This window comes from Cryptomeria japonica, chromosome 8 (assembly GCF_030272615.1).
Source record: "Cryptomeria japonica chromosome 8, Sugi_1.0, whole genome shotgun sequence".
Taxonomy (NCBI): Eukaryota; Viridiplantae; Streptophyta; class Pinopsida; order Cupressales; family Cupressaceae; genus Cryptomeria; species Cryptomeria japonica.
This window is the reverse complement of record NC_081412.1, coordinates 324,752,883-324,766,103: the sequence shown is the minus strand read 5'-3', so window position 1 is coordinate 324,766,103 and position 13,221 is coordinate 324,752,883. Positions and strand designations below refer to the sequence as shown.

General features: G+C 35.0%; 1 protein-coding gene across 2 annotated transcripts in view; it reads left to right on the top strand.

The window, feature by feature from the left end:
- Positions 1-5,002, top strand: part of LOC131061507 (uncharacterized) — a 126,192-nt gene extending 121,190 nt beyond the window's left edge. Inside the window, exon 9 of one of the 2 annotated variants that reach the window (XR_009110544.2) lies at positions 3,503-3,624. Coding sequence is in view for 1 of the 2 variants with exons in the window: in XM_057995225.2 (XP_057851208.1) it covers positions 3,503-3,672 (170 nt within the window). In the remaining variant the exon portion in view is untranslated. Of the gene's footprint in view, positions 1-3,502 lie in introns of both variants that reach the window. The other variant, XM_057995225.2, reaches the window with a different exon arrangement.
- Positions 5,003-13,221: the final 8,219 nt, after the last annotated feature.

The following is a 13,221-nucleotide window of genomic DNA, read 5'->3' as shown; positions in this document are numbered from 1 at the left end:
TGCCCCAGGGATGTCATTTTTCCAACAAGGAGCCCTTCTAATTGGGGTGGGCATTGTGCTTGGAAATTTCGAACAATTTATGAATGTATAGTATGCTACAATAAGATATAAATGGAAAAAACTAACATTTACCTTAACTAATTAAATTTAAAAAAAAGCAATTAGTGTTTGCAACTACAAAATAAGAAAAAATACGATAAAAAGCTAGGGTTTGTTCTTTTTTCATTAACCTAAAATAAAGAAAATAAAAAAATGAACACAATGGAAATTTGAAAACAAAAATACAAAAAAATTCAAAATACGAACTTACCTCTTCAAATTTGCTCCAAAATGATGGTCGACAGTTCCAAATCAATTTCGGCCTCTTCCAAATCCTTTTTGAGCTCCTTTGGATATGTCAAGTGCTGCTACAAACTTGCTCAAATGATCTTCAATCACCGTTTTGATCTCAACCAGGGTGCTGGTTTTCTCTCCAATTACCTTTTTTGCTCAAAAACTAGTTTTTTCTCTACTTGTTTGAAAACAATATGAATGTCATTTTAGGGTGTAGGATATGATTTTAAGTCTTTTTGTTTTATGTTTTTTTATCGCCTTTTTAAAATTTTAAGTTTAGCTTGTTGTAGACAAGTCTACCCTACATGACTTACCGAGTCTAGCGAGTCTCCCAGACTCATTGGCTACTCGAGTCTCGAGTCCCGAGTCCCTAGGACCTGATTATGACCCCCTAGCCTCAAGACTTGCCAAGTCTTGGTGAGTCCCATAACTATGTGCATTACCATAAATCATGCCACATGAATAGCATTGATTGAACCTTGGAAGTAGTTTAGTGAGTAATTAGTTGTGGAAGCACCACACCTAAGCACAAACTTAACATGAAAGCAAAGATTTTGTTTGGATTTTTGGTTAGTTGTTAAGGATAATATAATAGGTGCATATGTGGGACCAATTTTCTTATAGCATAATGGCACAATCTTTGAACATTAATGTATCTCAAAATATGCCTTAAGTAGTTTATTTCCTTTCAAAATGGCTGTCCAGTGTGTTTCTTTACATGAAGTTTTCATTATCTTTGATATTGGTCGGGTTTGGCTTAAGTTGTCCCCTAATTTAGATACCCCATTAGAGTACAGTGCATCTCAAAAAATGTCTTCTAGTTGTTTATTGGCTAAGATTAGCTGCTTTCAAAATGGCTGCCAAATGCGTCTTTTAGATTTTACAAGTTTTTATAAGTTTATATCAGATGGGTTTATCTGTAATATTGATTAGGTTTAGTCAAAATCGCCCCTTGCCTTAGATACTTCATTTTGTTTTCTCCTGCACATTAAATTATTTTTTACTCTCTTGTCTGAAATTCTCTAGCATCTTCCTCAAGTGGTATTTGCTTTGTACTTCGTGTTATATGATTTTGTTTGTCCAACAACATTGTGGTCCAGTTCACTATCTTTGTTGGTGTTTGGTACTTAATACAGCTCTAACATTTTATGTTTCACTTGGGTATATGCATAGACTTAAGTAGGAATTTTTAAAGGTAGTTTATAACAATGTCTAAATATTCCTGTAATCTAGTTGGGAGTTCTTATCTACTTGGGAGTTGAGTGACTTGTAATTCAGTCTCATATGTTCTGATTAGTTGCTAGACTAGATTGTTTGGTTTGACTATCTAGTTTGCTAGCCTATTTAAAGGGCACATGTTTTGTACTTTGCAAGAGAGTTTTGTTAATAGAATTTGCTCAGCTATTTGAGAGCAGTGTGAGGTGTTTGTTAGTGATTTGGTGCAGGGACATTTTTATCACGCGGCTTGTTTAGAAGTAGTTGAAACTTCAACATGATATTAGAGTTGTAGTTAGCAAACTCTTTTTTAGTCCCATAGGTGTATTTCACACCCTTTCTGGTATGGAGCCAGCACCATCTTTATTTGAATTCTTTTGCAAAGCTATGTCAGACTTCTTTAGTATCGTGATGCAGGTGCATCATGTTTATATGTGTAGTTTTATTATTATTGTTTGTTCTAGATGTTTCTAAACTTATAGTTAGGAGTTTGTTTATTATAATCTTTTAATAATCTTCAGAATCTGTTTGTTTAGCTAAAGCCTAGGAGGTTAGAATAATTTTAGGAGTAGTTGTGATTTCTCCAAATAAAGGAAGATTATCATGACTCTATTTTAGTTTTTATTGATGTATAAATCCAACCTTGTTCTCAGCACAAAAACAAGGAGAATTTTCGTGCAACATTTGTGATATGAATAAAACTCATTAGAATTTCTTGAAGCCAATTTATTTGCAGGATTTGTCGAGTTTGTTGATATTTGTGAAGTGAGTTTTTGAAGGCTCTGTTTTGGCGCATGTTTTCCTTATCACATCATCCTTGAATTGTTTGAGACATCAAGCCAGTTCAGCATTAAATGGGGATATTGGGTATTGCTGCCATGGTGTGATCCTTTTGTTATCCTTAACACCCTGTAGCTTGAGAGTGATGCTTTAGCACCTTTTTCTTTTTGACTTAGCGGTTACAATGGCTGGTTGCTCGTGTTATCCCCCAATATGGAATGGCTTCTTCAAAGACATTCATCTTTTTCAGCATTAATCAGCATAATCATGTTGTATATGGGTGCCGATCCAGGTCTTGTTGTGGGGACTCATCTTTGTAATCTTTTGTTTGACTTCTCTAAGCTCAACTTAAGTGGGAAGGTTAGTGTATAATATTTCTAAACCTTTTTTTATGTTAAGTTTTGCTTGGGTTATGATTACGCTAAAGTAAGCATTATTTTATTATTTGTAATAACGAGAATTGTTTGGAATAACATCTCAAATATCTTAATCATCTAATTAGAAGTAGTTATATATGTGAGTGAGATATTGTAACCCAGTGTCATCTACTCTAATTTAGAGTTGTTAAAGTGATTAAAGTGAGTGCTATTTAAAAATCTCGTAGACACCTTACCGAGTTTTTCTTAGTTAGGCTACATAATCTGCTTGCCTATTTTTGGGGAGTATATTTTGCAATTTAAAGGGTTCTGTTAATAGAATTTGCTTCTCCAATATTCTGGTGCAATGCAAGGAGTTTGTTAGTGAGTTGTTTTCAGGACATTTTGATCATGTGGCTTGTTTAGAAGTAGTTGGAACTTCAACAATCTTCTCATCTTTATTTTTAAATTTTATACTCCAGAAAATTTAGAAGGGCATTTGTTGTATTGACTTGCCGACAATGTTTATGGTTTTGATGGTTTCTGAGGTAATTTCCCGTTAAGTGCTCTCTCTTGATGTCACTTGTAACATATTGTTAGTAATCATTTTACATTGACATTATGCTGATTTAAATTCGTTGTCCCATTTAACTCTCTATGGACATTAGCAAGTTGAGTGAATATTTGTGTAGACAATGAGTGCATGCCACCGATTCATATATTGTAGATGTACGAATTGGTTTACTTTTAGATAAATAATATACTAAATTATTATGTGAAACAATTTTCTGTCTCTAAAATAGATTTTGTTGCTACAGCTAGACCAGGATTTGAAACACCGGAGGGAAGTTCTTCAGAGTCCCATATGGAACCTGTTCCTCTCACAGAGGATGGTATGCTTCCACGAAACTTTGTACTAGAAGATCCCGATTCTCACTATATTTATATTTGTAAAAAACATTCCAAAGATGGGATCTTCTTCAACTAATATAATGAAAGTTAATTGTTTATCATAAAGTTGTACATGCACCTATTGAACTATGTTTGGGTTGTCACCTTCAGCTAATCTTTAAATCTTAGTTGGACAAAACTGTTTTACTGCATAAAAATATTAAACCACTCTTTAATCTTGTTTTCTTAAAAATAAGGTTATCAGTCCTACGAGTGGTACAGGGGTTCTCATTCTGATTTAAGTTACTAGTTTACAGTTTATATATCATGTCTTTATCCTCGTTTGTTCCAGGGACTCCCTTTATATTGTGAAGATCCATGAATGTATTAATATGCCTTAGATAATGAAAAGTTGATATTCACTTGAATGATTGTGATTTATTCCTATGATAAAAAATCAACAGAGTACTTCCAGGATTTATGGTACAGAATTTCTTGCCATACTATTTTTTCCTGAATAAATTATGTTGATTCTTTGGTTCTTGTGGGTCCGGGAAAAGGCTTTAGTTATGCTGGTTCAAGTTGGTAGGAAAACTCACTCATGCATAATGATAATGAGAAATCTTCTGGAAGGGCTTTATGTGAATGGCTTGTCATCAGCCAATGTAGCATCTAACTTGCTCACTTTAGAGGCAACTGGGCTAGAATGCTAAGATTGAGGAAGGTTATCCTTAAGGCAATCATCTAGCATCCTTTAAGGACACTTTTTATGGAGAGGATCGAACATGATTATTACATTATGTTCTGACATTTAATTATGGTCTAAGCCTGTAAATTCATCTGTGTCATATTTAGCAAATTGCTACTAAGCAGGGATTTTTTTCTTTTAGAGGCTTGAGACAAGTGCTGCGGTTTGGAGAAGGCTTGCTGCATAGAGAGACTTCTATAGAATTTACAAACGGTCAAGTATTTGATTGTCTTATCCCCTTATTCAATTATTTTAAATGTTTTACTATTTCTCTTGCTGTTATTAGATTCTATACCGTCAAAGCCTCATGCTACTACCGTTAGTTGGGTGAGGTTTGAACTTTGACACTTTCTGGGATTGCTTTTGGATAGTTTGGGCATGTTCTAAATGTGTAATGTTGACTTCGCTTATCTGAATACTACTATTTCTCTTTTGCATATATTCTTAACTTTTTGTTGTTTGGCATTTTTAAGACAGTGACAGTTTCAGCATGTGCCAAAAATATTGTGTATGCGCTATGAAAAACTGGGACCGATTTTGGTTCTTATGGTTTAAATGCCATTTGATGCATTAGTCGAATTTTGGATGACACTTGATGGGTGAGGCTTACATACTTACATCAAGTTTTATGTGACTTTTAAAACCCGAATATCAAAGTTATATCAATTTATTGTATGCAGTTTAGATCTGTTATAGTGTTTGTTAATTTATTTCCATTGTATGTCTAAAATGCAAAAATATGTTGGTTTTCCTTGTATAAATCCATGTGTCATTAGGTTTGCTGCATGTCAACCATAAAGCTTGAAATTTGGCAAATCAGAAAAAAAAATTGTTACAGTTTGCGCTAAAATTGGTACAGAAAAGGGACTAGTTTTTTATAAATATTTTAAAAAACACATTTATATTAGAGTTTCTTAAGTTTCCTTTATAACGACATGCAAAAACATATTGCTGGCTTCATTGGTAGTTCACAGGTACTTATGTGATATTCATTGGTAGCCCATGAGAGTCTAGTGGTAGTCAGTTTGCCACTTTTAGTCTTGTTTTGTCTTGTGGTGGGGTCTTGGAAGGAGGCGGCGTTGATTTTAGGCAAGGATTGGAAACAGTACAACTCTACTCGTGTGACTTGGTGGCAGGATAAGCTAGCTAAGAAAATAGAGGAGACTGAAAGGAAGCTAAGATAACAAAAATGCTTCTTATGTCTGAGAAAAAACACGACCAAGAAATTGTACAAAAATAGAGAAGTGTACAAAGATACGATCAAGCAATTGTGCAAAATACAAGATACACAATACACAATACACAATAAGATCATAACATTGTAATATACCTCGGAAAAACCTCTAGGAAAAATTCTAGCCTCCAAAACTTGAAACAATTGTATTTGAGATAACACCAACAATTACAATACAATTCCGGTTCACAATTCATGAGGATAGCTAACATAAATTTGGAGTTTCTGACAACTTAATTGTACCTGCAAATACACTATATGTAATCTCTATCTCTAACATGCAATAAATAGAAGCAGATCAAATGACAAACCATTTAGAATTTTCCAAAACCATGAGCTAATCACATGGCTCAAGAATTGCACCTGAACCAAGGGCCCAAATTTCAACACCCATATCCCATGCCAAGGCAACATACTTTTTATGTAGAAGCTTTTACATTGTCATAATTTATCAGATATTTGTCATAGCCAACTCACCAACTTGGGCGCTCCATTATCTCCATTCAAAGATGTTCTATGAGTTGTCATAACATGATCAACAATCCAAGTAAATAATATTGTTGGAGTTGATAGTTAATCTCAAAGCTCTAAAAAATCACCTCAAACTAAAACTCCTATCACATTCGAAGAGAAAAAGTCATGATTGATGCTTTGCAACCTTGAAAGAGATAGGTCGAAAGGGAAATCTGATGTTGAGATTAACTTGTAATTGAATTTGATATATTACAATGAATGCTTATAAAAGCATAAAGATAAAACCCTACCTGTAAACCTTATGAGAGGATTAAAAGAGAATTCGATAAGTGTCCACATCATAATGAATGAGATACCATGTGTTAAATATAGCTCAATCTAATAAAATAAAAAACTCTCTTTAAGTTTAGCTTAAGTGAATAAAGTAATAAAGGACCCAATTAGATAATTAATTAGGTGATTATATTAGTTACTCCCTTAGAATTAACTTAAGAAGAAGCAAAAACACTAAATATGATTGAAAGGATGAATTATGAATGATTGGTCTTGACAACAAGACTTAATTAGGTACCCATGTACAAAGCAATGCATTCTCTCATGACGAGAGAAAAAGGAGAAAATCATAGGGGAAAAAACTCTTCAAAAGAGAGAAATAATTACACTAGTGAAAGAAGGAAAAAAGGAAGACTTGATGTGACCTCTCAAGGGTTTGCTTATATCACAAGTACAATAGATGCCCCCCCCATAAGAGAGAAAAGAGGATATGAATCCTCCCCATGAAGAAGTAGTTCTTGTGCCAATAATGATAGCTTGTAGACAAAACTAATGGACTTTACAAAGCAATCATCTTGCCTTCATTGGCATTACGACTTTGATTTATACATGAAGGAGAATGATAACCTTGCATCCACGGTTTTAACAAAATAACAAATTGAATTATTTGTTACTAATAAATGGTAACAAATTAAAACAACCTATAACAAACTAGTTGTACAAGTGGACAATGATGTATATGCCAACATTCCCTCCTTATTACATCATTGTTTTAAAGTACTAATAAGTGAATTTTGAAATGTTTCAAATTTCACACGTGCAAGAGGCTTGGTGAAGATATTTGCACGTTCCTTTGTAGAGTAAAATTGAAGTTGAATGTTGTTTTGCTTAACATGTTTTCGTATGAAGTGATAGTCAACTTCAATATGCTTGGTCCATTCATGAAACATTGGATTACAAACAAGCTTGAGAACACTTTGATTATCACAATAGAGGACTGTACGCTGATTTTGTGGTACCCTGAATCCTAATATGCGACATAACCAAATTGCTTCATAAATTGCACTTGTTGCATGATATTTTGCCTTTTTTGAAGAATGAGCAACTATAGCTTGCTTCTTACTTCCCCAAGAAATAGGACTAGAACCCAAGAAAACAAATCGAAAAGTGGATTTCCTATCATCAATTGAACTTGCATACTGTGCATCTATGTATCCTATCAAGAATGATTGACCATTCTTTTTATATTCCAAACCTTAAGACCTTTTTTGCTACTAGCCAATGACATGTATTTAGTTTTTGCATGAATCGTGAAAGATAATTAACACAAAGCTCATATCTGGTCTAGTATATGTTAGGTAAATCAAACCTCCAATCATTTGACGATAGAGAGTTGCATTCACCCGAGGAGATGAGTCATATGTAAATAATTGTAATCATGATTCCATAGGTGTAGTCATGGGTTTGAAATCCATCATTCTGAATTTCTTAAGCAGTGTCTTGGCATATTTTCTTTGAGATACAAAGACATGCTGACTAGTTTGTTATACCTCTAAGCCTAGACAATAGTGTAGTAGCTCAAGATTTGTAATATCAAATGCCTTTTTGAGATCATTTTTGGTTGTTCGAATCATTGCTTCTGAGTTGCCTATGATAACTAAGTCATCAACATATACATTAATGATCACAATACCCCCCCCCCCCCCACCCCCCCTTGATCCTTGAGATAAAGATTTGGATCATATGGATGTCTGGTGAAACCATGTAGCAGATGTTCATCAATTTTTATATACCAAGCTCTAGGAGCTTGTTTGAGACCATATGGGGACTTGACAAGTTCACATACCTTTTCTTCTTTATCAGGGGTTGGTTCATATAGACCTCTTCCTTAAGGTCTCCATTGAGAAATGCACTATTTACATCCAAATTGAGTAGCTAAAGCAAAAATCATTCTAATTGTTTTTATCTTTGTTGTGGGAGCGAAGGTTTCCTCATGGTCTATCCCTTCTTTATGGGCATAGCCATTGTCTACAAGTCTAGCCTTATGTTTATCTATACTACCATCTACTTTATACTTTGTTTTGAATATCCATTTACATCCAATTGCTTTCTTACCAGGCGGTAGATCTACAAGCTCCCATGTGTTGTTTTTCATCAGATATTGATACTCTGCCTCAATAGCCTCTTTCCAAGGTTTTGACTCTAGTGCTTCCTGAACAATGGATGGCTCAAAATTATTAGCAACTAATGTCATTAGTGCAAAGTTTACCTCATTGTGAGCTATGTTGTGAGTCCTTGGACCTGAAGTTGAAGTGTCTAGAACTCCATCTAGCTTTGCATCTTGCATTGTACTAGTATACGATTTTGGTAATGGTTTTGTGACATTGGTGGGTGTTGATTGACTATCAACATTCCCATCATTTTTACCATTCAGGTTGAATATAACACTATCTGAAGTAGGTGATGACATGGGAGGAGAACTTAATGTTTTTCTTCTTTGTATTAGGACCCATAAGGCGATATGCCTTAGATTCAATACTATATCCAAGAAGAATACATTTCATTGGTTTTTCATCTAGCTTCTTCCTCTTTTGTTTAGGAATGTTCATATAGGTAGTGCATCCAAATACACGAAGATGAGAGATAGAAGGCTTTACCCTTGTCCATGCTTCTTTTGGTGTGATGACATCAAGAGCTTTGGTTGGTGCGTGATTCAAGAGATTGTTGTGTGAACAACTTTCAACCCAATATGAATGCTCTAGTTGAGAATCATTCAACATACTTCAGACCATCTCCACGATGATGCAATTTCTTCGTTCAACAACTCCATTTTGTTGAGGTGTATATGCTGCAGTCAATTGATGTTGAATCCCATTTTCTTTCAGATATGTGGAGAATTCCGTGTTGGTGTATTCCCTCCTCGATCTGAGCCAAGGGCACGAATGCAGTGATTCATATCTTTCTCCACCTGAGTGTGAAACTCTTTGAAATAGGAAAGAGCTCCATCCTTATGCTGCAAACAGTATATCCACATTTTTTTATGTGATCATCAACAAAAAGTTGAAAGTACTTGTATCCATTGTGACTAGGTGCCATGGGACCACACAGATCAGTATGTACTAGTTTCAAGGTTGGATTGCATGATGCTCACTGGGATATAAGGGTGCTCTGTGTTGTTTTCCAGCAATACAACTAGAACAAACAACACTTGACTTCTCAAGTGACGAAAGCCCTTTGACCATGCTTTTCTGACTAAGTTTTAGCAAGTAACTAGTGCTCAAATGACCCAATCTATGATGCCAAAGCAGAGCAAGATCATTGTCCTTAGTCACTATGGCTTGATTAGTAATTGTTGTATTAAGCCTAAACATTTTGCCAATGTATCGCTGGCAACAATCTTTTCATTTTTAGACTTATCTTTGAGAAGACAAATCTTTTTACCTTGATTGCTATCAAACTCAATCCTACGGTTGTGGTCAATAAATTGATTAACAGAAAGGAGATTTTTGGTAAGTCCTGGCACATACAACACATTAGTAAGCCTTCAACGATTTATGCCAAACTGCAAAGAGATGTCACCAATACCTTTGATTTCATGGGTGGTATCATCTCCAAGAGTGAGTGTACCATGACGGGGTTTCAATATGAGAAACCACTCCTTTTGTCCAATCATGTGCTTTGTAGCATCTATGTCCACATACCATATTGAGGTTGATGGTGAATCATCTTTTGAAGTGTGGATTGATAGCGCACATTCCTCGTCTGGAGAATCATCTACTTCAACATTGCTTTGTTGCTTCTGTTTGGTCTTTTTCTCCCATCTAGATTTGCCACTTGGAAATAGCTTCTTTGGAGGTGGTTTGTTGGATGATTCTTTGTTGAATGAGTTATACCAACAATTTTTTACGTCATGTCCAACTCTTTCACATATTGGACACTTCTTCTGAGGTCTAGATGAGTTACTTGATTTGGGAGGACCACTGAATGGCTTCATAGGCTTCTTGCTTTTATGATGTGTTGTCATGGCATGATCATCCTGATCATGTTCCTGACTTATTGACTCTTCTTTTTGGAGTAGATTCACGAGCTTCTCAAAAGTGGGTGTCATTTTCGTGACATTCAAAGTGTCAGAAACACCTTGTATCTGTAGGGTAGTGCCCATAGAACAATATGCACTAAAACTGCATCATTAACTGTTTCACTCAATGCTCATAGCGAAGCTCTCAACTCTACAATCCTTTTGAGGAAGGATTCTAACTGTTCTCCATTCTTCATCGTCAGGCCATGTAGCTGACTCAGCAAGTTTAGGATTTGATTCTGATTCTTCGCCTCATACACTGTTTTTAGCTTGTCCCATGCATCTTTGGTTGTGGACAAGTTTTGGATAAAGGGTTGGACATCATTAGGCACATTGAACAAAATGATCAATTTCGCCTTTCTGTCGGCTCGATCAAATTTCTTCTGCTCATCAACATTTGTTTTATGTTGTGATGTGGTACCACTAACGACATCCCAAATTCCTTCTAACTCGAGTAGAGTTTTTAGTTTGGTTTTCCAAGCGGAATAGTTATTTCTGCACAGTAGCTAAAAATCGGGAAGAGTGAATTTCAAAGAATTTCCCGCCATTTTGTTAGGGAAGGAAGAAAAATAGCACTCCCTTTGAAGAGTTGAAAATTACACAATTTTTCTTATAATATAGGCTTACGATTTTTATTCTTGTTTTGTGTTTTGTGTTTTTTTAATTTTAACTGCCCAAGTCTAATAATATGCTTGGAACCTTAGTATTTTGTCTATTAGCATACAAACTTCATGCAAGATAATAGAACTGCTGCGAGCAAGTATGAATACATGTTGCCCGGTGTATCTCTTTTGGACCCAACCAAGAAATATAAGTGTTTAACAAAATGATACACTCCACTAATACAATGTTTTCATTGTACATCTTGTTAGAGCCCCAAAAATAAAATATTTTATAACATTATTAGTATGTTTCTTAGCTTTTATATTTTTCCCACTACTGTCCATATCAATGGTTAATCTAAAACAAATAAAACCTTAGTGTGTTCATTTTCATTGATAACAACATTACTCATAGCCAATTTCCCTTGTGTCATAATTCAATATGTTTTCTAGCCTGAATTTTGAAAAGTTAAACATTTTTGGTATGACACCAAATTGCTTGCAAAATTATGAATCATGCCTAAATATTGTAGTAACAGAAAATGACTAATAGGATGGGAAACTTGAACAAAAGGCCAGTTTTGAATATATCGAGCAAACATATTGTCTGCTAGATCCGACAGTAAGGAGTCTAATCGACAAGACACCAACGCCAAGAGGATACATTTTCAAAGTCTCATCGATCTAGTAAGTATGAGCCGATGAAGTTATATCGAACATACACTGTAATGTTTGTTAGATCATACAATGAAAACTTTCATCGATGAGATATAAGATATTTACAAGACTTTTTTGATCTCTCGACAATCTTATAAGAATAAGATGCATGAACTGCATTGGACAAAGAACAATGGGTCTCATCGATAAGATAAAAAGGGTCTCAACAAGAATCCATTGAGGAGATAATCAACATGAAAGAAAGATTACAAAAGTCTCTTCAAAATAATGTCAATGACATGAGAATGAGTGCTCAATAGTGTGATCGAAGAGAATGACTTCAGGTCTCCTTGAAGTAGTACATTGGAGAACTCATCGAAGAGATATTTGATCTTGATGAGACTTTTTAAAAAATCTCTACGACCTTATGAAAGAAGGGTGACCAGTTAGAGATACATCAAATAGAGACTGAAGAGTCTTCCCAATAGGTCACTAGGTCAAATAAAGGGTTTCATTGAGGAGGCATTCAACATCGACACGATACTTTTGTCGTCTCCTCGATGGGATATAAAGATACAAAAGAACTGCAAACAAGATGACGCCAAATAAGATATAGTATGATCGAAGAAAGGTCATCCTTGTCTTGTCGACGAGAATTGTCACATCAGAGGGACAATTCGAAAAAATGAATGCATTAATGGTTGTTCTATTGACATAAGTGCTCGCATGAGTGAGAAATTATACACAAGCCTGGATTGAGGTAATTGAGACAATTTGAAGAACACAGAGAAATACATGGCTCAGTGGATATTAAGTGGGAGGAATCAAGTCGAGAACTCGTGATCATTTCAACATTGAAATCTTAAGTATCTACTATGAAACTTTGGTAATTGAGGAGAATTTTGCATTAGGGTTTATAATTTTGAGCTAAAAGGAGATTGTAAAAAGTCATGGAAGAAACTTCTGATAAACCTAGTGCCAAGAGGTAGAAGAAGGCAAGCAAACCAAGACTTAATAGACCAATTACCTAGTGTCGGTCCTAAATCAAAGAGGACTATACAATTAAACCCTAGTGTAGAGAAACTAGAAGATAAACAAATTCATTTAGGAGATGTATGGACACCTGAAATAAGATGACCTATTCATGTTCCACTACAAAAGAATGTTCAGACATGAACTAGTGTGCAATCCATGACGATTAAATGTAGGGAAGTTGGTCGTGCCTAATATGTATGTAAATGTGGTGTTGATGAAAGTAATTGTTAAGAATTACAACCCAAAGACCAAAAGAATCTATGATGCTCAAGGAACACCCTTTGTAGCAATAACCAAGGAATACATTTTCTTAGTCTTTGATTTGGATGATAGCAGTGATAAATAAATCCTTCTTGAAAACCTCGAGAAAGAATACCACATAATTGATACTGCTTATAAGAGTTGGAGGTTTCCCTTATACAGAGCCAGGTTAGAAGGGAACTAGCTTAAAAAGTTTGAATTTGATGACAAACTGTGGAATTGTTTGAGGAGTATTTTTCAGTGTACCTATTATTCAGTTTTCCAGGTCTTGGGCTTAAATTCTC